Source organism: Strix uralensis, chromosome 2 (assembly GCF_047716275.1).
Source record: "Strix uralensis isolate ZFMK-TIS-50842 chromosome 2, bStrUra1, whole genome shotgun sequence".
NCBI classification, from domain to species: domain Eukaryota; kingdom Metazoa; phylum Chordata; class Aves; order Strigiformes; family Strigidae; genus Strix; species Strix uralensis.
The window spans coordinates 518,871-532,533 of record NC_133973.1 but is presented as its reverse complement, the minus strand read 5'-3'; the positions used below and the strand labels follow the sequence as shown (position 1 = coordinate 532,533).

Here is a 13,663-nt window from a genome sequence, read left to right as displayed (position 1 = left end):
ATTTGTCTCATTTTTTTCAAGACACATTGTACCTATTCCAGTGATACCCACTTTATTCTTTAAGGCTAGATCCCTACCCCTTGAATAATCCTGATAATTTCCAATGGGCCAAATTTAGGGCACAATATTCTGAGAGGACATAACAGAATCTGACCCTAAAAGAAAGGCAGTGAAGGCTACTGAGGGAGGTGAATTGTTATTGTGTTACAAAGGGATGTGCTAGTAATTATGGGAAGAAATTCAGGTTAAAAAAAAAGGGTATTGGGAAAAAATACACTGAGACCAAAATACACTACTGTTCAGAGACATCCTCCAAAGGGAATCGTGGAAGCAGAAAAGCCTTGTACTTTTAAAAGCAGATTTGACAAAGCAATAGAATAAGTCCTGCATTTTTAAGTTGGCTAGCAGAGATTTTTTCCATCTGTAGCTTCCATGGGTCTGTGTTCCCTACCTCCTCTTTCCCTGACAGATGTTCTACTCCTCATTAAAAAAGGAAGTAACAGCACCCTTTACTGACTGTTCCTCAGTTTTCTCCCATAATTTAACCCCAGATTTCAAGTACTGCTGCACTGCTTTGCACCTGTTCCACTGAAATTAATTCCAGCTAATTTCTGTCTTACAGGTACTGTTCCTGTCTGTGGCTCAGCAAAGGACGGGAAGGAGGAAGAAATGCCACCTACCATTTAGCAGTTCTGTGAATGAAAAAGCTTATTTTTAAGGCACAGCTTGCAACCTGCGGGTAGGACTCAAAATGAAATGGTTTATATTCATTCTGTTTAATATCACATACTGAAGTTTGAGGCACTAATGGTAGGTGATGGATTTTTGTAGAACTAGCTTCCATATCTCTAATTTCTTCACAATCTTTCTGTGTACATTGTTAGATTTACGTGCATTCCCCCCTCAAACGTTAGGCTGGAGTAATTCTTCATCTTCCAGCGTTAACTAATCCATCATTAGATGGGCCCATGCAGATCCATATGAAACGTTTGCTTTTAAAGCCAAGCTTTCTTACATCAGCTTTTGACATTTTATTCACTTGAACAAGCTGATTAATGGTGTCAGCATTCTACATTTGCTTTGCAATGAATACTAAGCAGATGTTAAACTGGCTTGTTGCCCCACACTGAGCATGAAGAAGTGAATCCTGTGAGACCTTGCTTTTGTTAGTAGGTCAGTTACCAAAAGGTCAAGTAGTGTCCCTTAGTCTGTTTTATACATAAATATGATATTGATTAATCTCAGAATTTTTGTTTCAGGTCTTCTGGGAGGGGCTTTATATTGGAAGTACAGGGCCAAAACCTGATGTGTCAGACTAGGCAAAACGTCTGCTGACTGTAAGGGCAATTGTTTCACAGAATCACAGAATCGTCTAGGTTGGAAAAGACCTTGGAAGGTTTCTGTGAGGTTTCCAGGCTGAACCAGTTGGGAGTTCCTCTCATTATACCTTGTGTTTTCTCTGTCAGCAGGCATGCAAGCAAGGTCTGTATGGAGAAGTGCGTTTTTTCATCAAGACAATGGGATGTAACAAAAGAATGATTCAGGCACGCAAGTCCCTCTTTAGGCCTGAAATGGAAACGACAAATTTCAAGCTCAATACAGGGTGAAAAGGGAACAGTTCATCCAAAAAATCATGATCAGCACCCCTAAGATAAAAGGAAGTGTTAGCAAGAGATGAGATGATAAGCCATACATAAGCATTTTCCTTTAACATGGGCTAAACTTCAGAAATGAACCCATTCAAGTAGAACCACATCTGTTTGACACTGGCAGAAGAGAATTATAGAATGATAGAATCATAGAATGGGTTGGGTTGGAAGGGACCTTAAAGACCATCTAGTCCAACCCCCCTGCCATAGGCAGGGACACCTTCCACTAGCCCAGGTTGCCCAAAGCCCCGTCCAACCTGGCCTTGAACCCTTCCAGGGAGGGGGCAGCCACAGCTTCTCTGGGCAACCTGTGCCAGGGCCTCACCACCCTCACAGGGAACAACTTCTTCCTTATATCTAATCTAAATCTCCCCTTTTTCAGTTTAAAACTGTTACCCCTCATCCTATCCGTACACCCCCTGATCAAGAGTCCCTCCCCCCTTTCCTGTAGCCCCTTTCAGTCCTGGGAGGCCGCTCTAAGGTCTCCCTGCAGCCTTCTCTTCTCCAGCTGAACCCCCCAACTCTCTCAGCCTGTCCTCACAGGGGAGCTGCTCCAGCCCCCCAAGCATCTTCGTGGCCTCCTCTGGACCCGCTTGAGCAGGTCCGTGTCCTTCTGATGTTGGTGCCCCCAGAGCTGGACCCAGCACTGCAGGGGGGTCTCACAAGAGCGGAGTAGAGGGGGACAATTCCCTCCCTCGCCCTGCTGCCCACACTGCTCTGGATGCAGCCCAGCACACGGTTGGCTTTCTGGGCTGTGAGCACACATTGCTGGCTCATGGTCAGTTTTCCATCCACTAATACCCCCAAGTCCTTCTCCTCAGGGCGTAGTTCTTCATTCTCCCAGTCCCCACCTTTGCCTTTTGCATCTTGGGTGGTGTGGCTGGGGCACTTGCTGATGAAGACTGAGACAAAAAAGTCAATGAGTACCTCAGCCTTTTCCATATCCCAGGTAACCAGGTCTCCCATTTCCTTCGGGAGAGGGCCCCCATTTTCCCTAGTCTTCCTTTTATCATCAATGTACCTATAGAAGCTCTTCTTGCTACCCTTGATGTCCTTGGCCAGACTTAATTCTGTCAGGGCTTTAGCCTTCCTAACCTGATCCCTGGCTACCTGGACAGTTTCTCTGTACTCCTCCCAGGCTATCTGTCCCTGCTTCTACCCTCTGTAGGCTTCCTTTTTGTGTTTGAGCTTGTCCAGGAGCTCCTTGTTCATCCATGCAGGCCTCCTGGTGTTCTTACCTGACTTCCTCTTTGTCAGGGCGCATAGTTCCTGAGCTTGGAGGAGGTGATCCTTGAATATTAACACTCTGCCCTCCAGGGCTTTATCTCATGTTACCCTGCCAAGGAGATCCCTGAAGAGACCAAAATCTGCTCTCCTGAAGTCCAGGGTAGCGAGTTTGCTGTGCTCCCTCCTCACTGCCCTCAGGATCCTGAACTCTACCATTTCATGGTCACTGCAGCCAAGGTTGCCCTTGAGCTTCACACTCCCCACCAGCGTCTCCTTGTTGGTGAGAACAAGGTCCAGGATAGCACCTCTCCTTGTTGCCTCCTCTGTCACTTGGAGAAGGAAGTTACCTTCAATGCACTCCAGGAACTGGAGTACAGTGTTCAGCTCCGGGGTCCCCAACATAAGAAGGACAAAGATCTTTTGGAGCGAGTCCAGAGGAGGACCACAAAGCTGATTTCTTTCCCTAAGCATAGATATCCTAGTCACTTGCATTTCATTAAAATAATTCCTTCTCTAGCTTAACAGCCAATGCATTTTAAGCCTGTTCGTTTAAACTATTGTTTACATGCACTAAAAGCCTAAACGAGGCTTTTACTTATTGAAGACCTTTTATACACCCAGTGTATCTTTCCCTGTGTAAGCTGAGTCTCAATTGTGACATAAAGTCTTTCTAACAGAATTCATCACCTTCCAGTTGACTGTACCCTTCCCCTTGAATACGAATTTGCAAGCAAGAACGCTATTAAAAGGTCGAGGGACAGAGAGAAGCAGCACCCTGAACAGAATGGCACTTGTTCCTTCTGCCACTTCAAGATACTGACTTCCTTGCTGTCTCCATGCATTTATTTGCATAATAGAGGTGATCATCTGGCCTTTATTAGAGCAGATAGAATGTAAATCAGTTACTGAAACATAAAAAAACATCCTAGGGAACTCTCTGCACATTAGCATACAAATGAAGGTCCCAGTGCTGCTAGGGATGCTGGAGGTGGCAAAAGAAAAATATTAGTGTTGCTAATTGACTCTCATGGTTACAAGTTGTATGAGAGGGTACAAGAGGATTTCACGGTCTTGGTGAAAGAAGTGTTTTTATTTCAGTTCTTTTCCCTTCTCCTGTTGCTGTAAAGTTGTTTAAGAGACAGGACTTCATATTTCAGTATATAACTTGCCACCAAAACCATCACCATTTTTGACACTCTCTTGAACTGAATTGGACTCCAAGCTGGGAGATTTCTGCTTACACTGAGATATAATCATGTACTTAATGGTCTTATTTTAAACACCAAACCCAATGAAAAGACCCTCTTGATCTACCACATTTTACTGAGCCATTCTGCTTAGAATATATTTTCAATTTCTCTGGTAAGACACTATTTTCCTTCTCAACACAAAAACACCTGCAGACCTTTATTCCTAACATTTGGAAATAAACAGAAAAGTATTGACCACACTCCTACTCAATCTTTTGACCAGGATTCCTTACCTTTCATCTTTGCTAGAGCAGGCTAGGATGCCACGCCTCCTCTATCACTTAACAGAACTAGTGCACGTACACACTCAGTCCAGGACTTCCCAGGAAAAAGCACATCTGTGTTGCTATGCCTCCTTTCAGGAAGCCTGTCAGTTACTGCTCTAACCTTCTGATGTTCAATACAGTGATCCCCTGTGTGTCATATTTGCCTCATATAGCTGAAAATGGAAAGGGGCTAGGGAGCTGAGTATTGCCAGTCATAAATTTCAAAAAACACTAGGGCTGAAAACACAATGCTATTTTAAGATATGGGCCAGGGTGTGCAAGTCTTTCTTCTATTTTTTCAGTTTATCAAACTTTCTGGTTGATTTGGGCCATCTTTTAAAATTATTTCTTTTTCTAAAATTTGGATTTTGATTCTCGAAACTCTTGCACAGTCATTGCTTACCAGCATTCAAGTGATGGCAATAACAAAAAACAACACAAAACAACAAAAATTTCCAGGGTTCCTGGAGGAACTTCAAGGTCTTTTCCAACCTAGACGATGATTCTGCGACGATTCTGTGAAAATCCTGCCTGTGCTTATGTGCTGAATTTATCCTATAGTAATCATAGTCTCCTCCTTCAGCTTTTACTGAGCCACAGGATTCACTGCATCTGGGGAATTTAGACTGCTCAGGACTTCAAAATACTGCTTTTATTCCAGAGTACTAAACCCATAGTTACAAGACACAATTCATCTTTAATGTTTTTCTAACTGTTTTTCTCGAAGGATCTTAGTAGTACTGGGCATTGATCCAATAAACATGAACTCGTTCAAGGGTAGAAGACGGTGAGATCCTCCCTAATATTTTCCTTCTCTATGTTACCATGTTTAAATAAGCAAAAAATAGCTTTTTTCCCCCCCAGCATCCCTGAATTGCTTCACATATACAATGCAGTAAAAATGTAAAAGAAAATTGTTCTTGGAATTTATGCTACCATTTTTCCCTGCTAATGACTTTAGGCACAGTAAAATTAACTGATGTTTCTTACCACAATAACCTGTAACTAAATGTTAAGTGTTTATTCTCTTTTAAAAACACTAACCAATGAGCAACCAAGTAACTATCTAGAGTGTCAAATACACGTGCTTTACATACAGTCATGAGGCTTCTATCTGAAGTGAATTAAAAATTAACCTTAGGTAAATATATCATGGTGGTTTTGTAAATGTGTTTCTGAGGATGAGATTAATTATATCCATTGATGTGAATAATACACAATCAATACACATTTTCCTTTCTAAAAGGATGAAATCAAATCCATTCTGCAACCGGGACTTTGTTGTTATTCTTAAAAAAATCAGCATAATAGGCAATTAAAATGGGAACAAATTAAAAATGAAAATAAAGATGGGAGTAGAAGGATTTTTACTGAAAGCTACAACAAAAACTAGAAATCCCAAATGAGATGAAAATGAGTAGCCAACAACAACAAAAGCTAGATCTTAGGGCCTAGATCCCACAGCCTTTTTTAGTACCTCACATTTAGCTAATGCCACAGAGCATACTGCAGGATTCTGGAGGTGTTTGCAGGATCAGGCACCAACCATTCAGCTTGGCTGTAGGTTAGTAGTAACAACAGTTAATAAAATAACGTTTGAAATATCATGTAAACTCCTGAAGCGCCAGAGATGTTTCCATTCTGTACAACTCATGATAGCTTAAATTACTTAGAGTTTCTCATGGGTTTTAAAATACTGTGGAACCATTTATTAAAATGCATTTTCCAAAAAGCAGAATTATGGCAAAGGAGAACAATAACTTTTTCAATAACAGTTTGTTTTAATTCAAATCCTTTAACAATTAATAAGAAAAGGGTGGGGGTTTGTTCCAGTGTTGTTGTAGCTGTTAAATTATAAAGCTGTATTTCAGTGAATAATCCCTTTATATACTATATGGACAGTTTTAGAGATGGCATGTTTTTTCCATGGCGTATGTCAAACTGAGCTGGATCCAGTTATTCATAGGTAGGACACTGCATCTATCCACTCCCAGGTAAAAGGGCTACTTACCTAATGAACACAGAAGTTAAAGATTTCCTTTAACATTAAATGATCTTTTTAGAGTGGCACCAAGATATCCCTGTATTGTGGTAAAGAAGTTCACATTTTCAGTATATCTGTTGGATGGTTCACTGTATCCAGGAGTGTTTAATCCAACACAGCTTCACAAGATTACTAGGAGGAACTGAAATAGAGCAGAAGACCTTATTCAGGTCCCTCACTCTGGAGTGAACGTTGCTCTTGTTAAACTCCTGTAAAAGCTAGAAAACATTTTGGCTAAAGAAAATTCTGCAATTTAGTTTAGTTTTGAGTATTATATGCTTGAAATTATTTGCACACTTAAGTGTGACGTCCCAGCAGATTGCAAGATCTAACCTACATACTGGACTTTTTAGAAAGCACTTCCACAAAGGTAATGTGTGAGAGTGAGGCATTTGTCTCCCATTTTTCTGCTGTTAAGACCTCTAAATTTATCAGCCAAATTTGACTATATGCCACTGTAGCTGTATTCTAAACAACTCTAAGAATATGCTCATTAAGCAGGTAGCATAACTCTTTTGGCTGGAATTTCGCCATGAGCAGTGGAATTTGTTTTCTGGAAAAAGAGGTAAAGTGATCTAATAATTCAGTGTATAGCAGAGAGTAACTGTGAACCTGAGTACAGATCTAGACTTGCTCACAAGTGATTATCTGGGAACAGGGCTAGTAATAACCTTCAGGTGTCTGCCAACATCAAAAAGGAGACATATGGCCCTTAGATGCACATTGTATCAGCTGGGTGGGTGGGCCTTTCTGTTTACTGTCACATAAAAAATGTAGTGCGTATGTGACAGTTGAAGATTTAAGGCGTAAGAGGATGGAGGTGCTAGCAAAGATCTAATGTGTTAATATTATGAAGTCGATAATTTGTCTGCTTTAAATGCATTATTCCTTTTCTTCAAGGTCAAAAGAACTAACCTTTTCAGAATAAATTCTTATTTCAGTTAGAGAACATGGGAAAGTAACTACAGAAACTGGAAAGCTGAAAATCTCTTTTGCTTATTTAGAACATGCCCTGTCACTGCAGGACTCTCCTCCATAGTACATTATCTGGTGCCTTAGAATCGTACAATTCAGGTTGGAAGGGACCTTCAGGGGTTATCTAGTTCAACTCCCTGCTCAAAACAGGTCTAATCAGATCAGGTTGATCAGGGCCATGTCCAGGGCAGTCCTGAACATCTCCAGAGATGGAGATTCTGCAACTTCTCCAAGCAACCTGTTCCAGTGTGTGACCACCCTCATGGTATTTTTTCCCCTTTTATCTGGAATATGGAATTTACCGTGTTGCAATTTATGTCTGTTGCCTCTTGTGTCATCACCGTGCCCCTCTGAGAAGAGGCTACATCCTATCTCTCAATCCTGTCCTGCAGTCAGGTGGTTGTAGGCAGCAGCAAGGTCTCCCCTTAGCATCCTCTTCTCCAAGCTGAAGATGTCCAGCAATCTCAGCTTCTTTATGTGCATCATGTTCTCCAGCTTTTGACCGTTTTGGAGACCTTCTGATTGACTCTCTCCCGTATGTCATTGTTCTTGTACTGGAGGGAGCCCAAAACTGGACACAGTACTCAGATGAAGTCTTAAGAAAGATCACTTCCCTGGCCCGTGTGTTAATACAGCTCAAGACGCTGTTGGCCGCCTTTGCTCAAGGGCACACTGCTGACTCATACTCAAGTTTTCCACCAGGACACCCACATCCTTGTCTGCAGAGTTGCTTCCAAACATCCCCCAGCCTGTGCTGTTGCATGGGGCTATTCCTTCCCAGATGCAAGACCTTGCAATTGCTCTTGTTGGACTCCAGGAAGTTGGCATCAGCCTGTTTCTCCAGACTGTGGAGCTCCCTCTGAACAGCAGCCCTGCCCTCCAGCTGAATTCAGCTTTCGAAATGCAGTAAAAGAATGTAAAAGCTAGAGAGCTACGGTGGGAAAGAAGCCTTGTACATCAGAAGCCTCTCAAGGGAAAAGAGAGAACCAGATGGAGAAGATAATTTCATTTACCTCTAGAAGTTACTCACAACGGGAAGAAAACATCACAGAAGTGCTTAGTCGGCTAAGCATTCTTCTATCAGCAGTAAGAAATTGTTTTGATCTTCTGTCTTACCATCTTGAAAAGAAGTATTTGTGCTGGTTTCTTAAGATGTGTTGGCAGCTTGCCTTATAATATTGATATCGTATGATACTATATTTGTATTTGCTTCCCACAACATTTTAATTCTGTATCTGTTTTGATTTGGTGACAGGGACAGTTCTGTCACAAACTAAAATGGAGTCTTTATTATACAGTTCTGTTTCCCCCAGAGGAGATGCCTGGGAACGCTCATGGACTGAAATGTGCAGTACTCTGCAGCTGGTCTATTCAATTTTGTGCTGAATCTTCTTAGAAGAAGGAAGATTCTGAAAGCCATGGAGACCATCTGGATTTACCTAATTCTCCAGATTTTTTTTGTTGCATAAAAAGCGTGTGTTAAGCCATCCAAACAGTTGCATTGCTAATGGAGCCACATTCCTAATTCTTTGGCTCCGTAGATCTCATACACCTTTAAGGCTTTCAGGGTGTACAGCCTTTGATAGTTTGTCACCACTTCCATCAGGATGGTGTTCCCTTTGCAAAATATGTAACCTAGGGCTCCACATAAACCATGTGGGCAGGGAATGTGGCTTTGGGACAAACTTCCAAGACGGATTAAGCAAATTTGGCCTCTGGCTGCTTTTAGGAATTCTGCAAGTTTTCACACCCCTTTTAGAAATCAGCCCTCTCACAGATCCAGATATCCTTTTTTACATGAACAAATAAAAACCTTTAGAACAGCCAAATCAAGCTAACAAATCACCCCACACAGCCTTCACAACAGAAAATAACACAGGAGGAAACCTCTGTCAGGTCTACCAGAGCCTGTTATTGATTTATGTGTAGGATGTTCAGATGCTCCTGTTAATGCAGGGCAGTACTAAGCCACGAATGATTCAAGGAGCAATTTTTCCAGTACACAACAAATACCACTAATGATTAGTGATCTTGGGAATGTGCTCTCTGTAGTACAGAAAGGATGTTATTGTAGTGATATAACTGCTTCACGTGACGTGCAGCACGAACTTCTGTATCTGGTGAATGGAAGACAAAGGAACGCATATAAATTACTTCCGATTCCTCTTCCATTACACGTTGCAGGATGTCTTGGTGATTATAACATCTCACAACCTGACTTAAAACAGCCTCATCTGAGATATCCTTCCATTGACTTTGCTTTCATTGGGGTCTCTTTGTGTGTTGCTAAAAAGGTTTCAAAAGGAGAAAAATATGAAATGTACTAAAATTCTCATGTTTAGCATTCCCTAAAGATATGAGAAGTCACCTCCTGGCAGCTCTGGCACAACTGTGGGCCAAACAAGTAAAGAATGTGCATCAAAATTTTGCTTTCTTTAGTCTGAGCAAGCAAATTATTCTAGATTCTTGCAAGATTTGGCACAAGTGGTATGGTTGATATGCTCAGGGAGGAGAGAGAATGCTCTGCATGTCTCTTTGGGAAAGAAGACTTGGATGTCGTTCAGTTTTCAGCATCGTAACAATAATGCTAAAACCATTAGTAAACATCATCTAAATAGTTCTTCAGGCAATTCTGTGGACTGGTGAGGCTGATTCCTGAGATGCTCTTTCTACCATTTCGGTGTAGGTCAGTGCTGGACACTTTCTTGGTCAGGAAAGCAGTACCTGTTTCACAGAGCTGTTTGGGAGAGGAAGTGGAGAACGATTTCTTCCTTAAGACACTTTTTACAGTGGAACCACTGGAGCTGGACACCACCAGGACAGGGGGTTGACTTGCAACAGCCCTTCCACGGCAGAAGGGGTGAACCACTGTCAGAGAGGCCGATCTTTGGAAGCTGTGGAGTCCCAAATCTGATCTTTGGAAGCTGTGGATCCCCTCTGCCTTGCGGTGAGAGTGAGCGTGGTCAGTGGAGGGCTGAGAAGGTTTCAGTTCTGAAGCTGAAAGAAACTTGAAACAATGTCCTTGTGGGTGCTGCTCCCACCCTTCCCCTTGTCCCTCCAGCCTTGCCGGGAGGACGCGGGGCTGGGACTGTGGCTATGGGAGTGTGGACATGATGTTTCATTGGCATCTGAAAAATACCTGCATTTATTTCATCAGCCACTGAAAGACATGGCACGAGGTGCTCTGTTCCACACTGATGGTATTACAAAGGTGATACTTTGATCCTACCAGTGCTTAGGGTGCTTTTCCCCCCCAAATATGCTTTTCTGACAACCATGGGGAACTAATTTGGTACAATAACAGCTCCCATAAGTCTGTTCAAATATGCTTTCCTGCCTTGTTGTGATTTTAAAACGTGAAAGGTTGTGGGGTTTTTTGTTTGTTTTTGTTTTTTTTTTTCTTTTTTTCCCAAGTTATTTGTTCCCCATGGGTGAATTTAGCCTCCCGAAGCAAGCCTCTCCGATGACACACTGCAAATGTCCACAAGCTAGGTGACAGTAACTGGAACTGCAACGCCTTGGGACTTCATGGCCCATCCCTTGCTTTTCTAGAGCAGAGCTGGCGTTTCTGGGGGGAGATCTGCCACACCAGTTTATCCTCTTCTGTTAACAGCCGTGCTCGTGTTTCCAAGGGGTTTTGTTTTTTCCAGGCAATTTCGCCTCGCTTAATCTCTACGTCGAAAAAAAAAAAAAGCGAAATATTCTTGGCCAGCTCGCCGAGGAGGACGGAGGTGGAATACAGAGGGGCTTTAGGGCTCGGCTGCCCGGGGCTGCGTTTCGGGGCCGTTAACCCCGACCAGGCCGCCCCGGAGGCGCCGCCCGCGCTCCCCTCGGCGGGTCTGGGGACGGGCGGGGGCGCCAGGCTCTGCGGGGGCCGCCGCCGCCGCCGGGACCCCGCGGCTCCCCCGGCGCCTGGGGCCGCCTCCGGCGGGGGGGGCCGGCAGGAAGCGGGGCAGCCCGGCGGGGCCGCGCCGCGCCCCCGGAAGCGGTTGGGCCGGCGGCGGGGGGCGGCGGGCGGCGCGGTGCTGGCTGGCGCGTCCCGCTGACGGCCCCGGGGCAGAGCCGCGGCCCGGCCCGGCCGCCCCCAGAGCAGCCCGCCATGCCCGGGGACCGCCGGCCGCGCTGGCCACGCCGCGGGGCATGGTGAGCCCGGGGGCGCCGCGCCCCGCGGGGACCCGGCCGGCGGCCTCTCCGCTCCGCCTCAGCCTCCTGCTGCTGCTGCTGCTGCTGCCGCCGCGGGGCACCGGGGCGCAGAAAGGTGGGTGCGGGCGGGGCGGCGGCCGCGCGGGTGAGGGGAACCGACCCCCCGGGCTCTGCTGCGGGGAGAGCGAGCCGCCACCTCTGCGCTCCCCACCCCGGCATGTGGCCCCACAGCCCCGAGCCTGCCCCCCCGCCCTGGCCAACAAAGGGCGAAAGAAGAGCCCCGTTCTTGGACGCCCCTCTTCTCCCTCCCCGCCCCCCCGTTGCGGGGTGCCCGTCCCGTCGGGGAGCGGGGGGGGTCCCTCCGGCACCCCCAGGCGCGGGGAGGTATGCGGGGGGCGGGACGGCGGCTGCGGAGGTCGCCTGGGGGCACAAGGGCCGCCCGGAGGCGGAGGGTCTGGCGGGGCTTGTCGGCTCGAACGACCCCCCGTTCGTGGGGGGGCAGCCCGGGCCGCGGGGGGCCCCTCCGCTTCTCCTCGGCGGGCTCTGTGTGAGCCGGGGGCGGAGGTGTGCGGGCTCGGGGAGTGAACACACGCACCCGGGAGTGGGGAGAAGCGTGTCCGGGGGCGAGTCCGGAATGTGTGATAGGCAGGCTTGGGGTGGTTTTTGTTTTGTTTAGAGAAACCGGCGAGGCTTCTCCTCCTCGGGTGGAATTACTGATTAGGCTTTAGCGCTTTGAAAACTGCGAGGCACAATTTGGTCACTTCATGGCAGAAGATCAGAGGATGCCCCAGTAACTGTCACTGCGATCATATGCTTGGGAGAAGGTGGTGGGAGTGACTGTTTTGATAGCAGGGTATCAAACAGGGGTTGAGAAGAGAAATTTTACGGTTTTCAGTTCCTCGTCTTGCACTGGTCTTGCTTTGTTTTGGAAATGCAACTCTGCTTTCACATCGCTGTCTGTACGTGTCGAGATGAAAATACATTTGAATGTCACAAATGCTCTATTTAAATGCACAAAGGGAGTTGGAGATATGTGCACTGTGCTGTTAAGCACACATTTCAATCAAGTTTTTGAATGGAAAAAGGTCACAGATATGTCCATAGAGCAAGCTAGTCACGTTGACTTACCTTTTAATATTATTTCCAGCTAATTGCATTTAATTTTAAGTATGTTCCTATACGCATACGAAGCTAACACTAACAGGCATTTGGCATACCTGGTTTTGTTTTGTTTTAATTTATAATGGAGGAGGAGAAGAAGACCCATCTGCTTTTGAGAGGAAATTGGGCAATTTTAACATCTAGGCTTTTGAAGGCTGCTGCTGGGTGAGTCAGGCAGCAGCAAGGTGTTAGTTAGCTCATGCTGTAGGAGCATCACACTCCAAATACTTGTGCTGACCTGACACTTGTCTGACCTTTTGGTGAGCAGACTGAGTTTGTTATTCTAGGAGAAAACTGAAATAACTGGGTGGGTGGGGAAGAGTTGTAATTTTCCTCCAGATGATTAAGTCAGGTTGGCGCAGTGAGTGGTCAGGGTGTGCTCGAAGGGGTGGGACCATGCAGCAAGAAGTGGGACTGCGTGGACAGCAAGCTTTTAGGTGTGCGGTTCACCATTCTGTACTCTGAGAAACTACTGAAGAGCACCTAACCAAAATTTCAATTTACAGTGTCCCTCTAGTTAATTCTTAAAGTTTGCACAGAAGTCTCAATTTTGAGTGAGGGGGAACCTCCTTACTGACAAGCTTCATTTGACTTGGTAACAAAAAGCAGAGCTTGTTTCAAGGTTAGGGTCTCTGGTGTTGTGGAATATAATGCTCTTCAGTATGAGAAACTGTTGGAGCTTCTAAGAAAAGTTCTGCTTGTGAGGGACCATTTCCTTGCCAAAATATTTTCATTTATCTTATTCCAGAGAGGGTTGGGGAGCCCATATCCTGTATCTTTAAATGCTGGCATAGTTCTAATTTGGGTAAGGAGTTCCATACAGGAATGAAACTGCTGTCTTGCTCGTGAAGGGTCTGCACAAAGCTGTTACTAAATTAGTGTATTAAATATATGCACAGGCTTCTAAGGGAATATGTTGATTGCCACTGAAAGTACCCAAGGCTTAGG

At 45.2% G+C, this 13,663-nt stretch overlaps 1 protein-coding gene across 2 annotated transcripts in view; it reads left to right on the top strand.

Annotated features, from left to right (window-relative positions):
• Positions 1 to 636: 636 nt before the first annotated feature.
• DCBLD2 (discoidin, CUB and LCCL domain containing 2) overlaps positions 637 to 13,663 on the top strand; it is a 54,665-nt gene continuing 41,638 nt past the window's right edge. Inside the window, exon 1 of one of the 2 annotated variants that reach the window (XM_074851942.1) lies at positions 637 to 739. Coding sequence is in view for 1 of the 2 variants with exons in the window: in XM_074851934.1 (XP_074708035.1) it covers positions 11,552 to 11,669 (118 nt within the window). In the remaining variant the exon portion in view is untranslated. Of the gene's footprint in view, positions 740 to 11,423; positions 11,670 to 13,663 lie in introns of those variants that run through there. The other variant, XM_074851934.1, reaches the window with a different exon arrangement.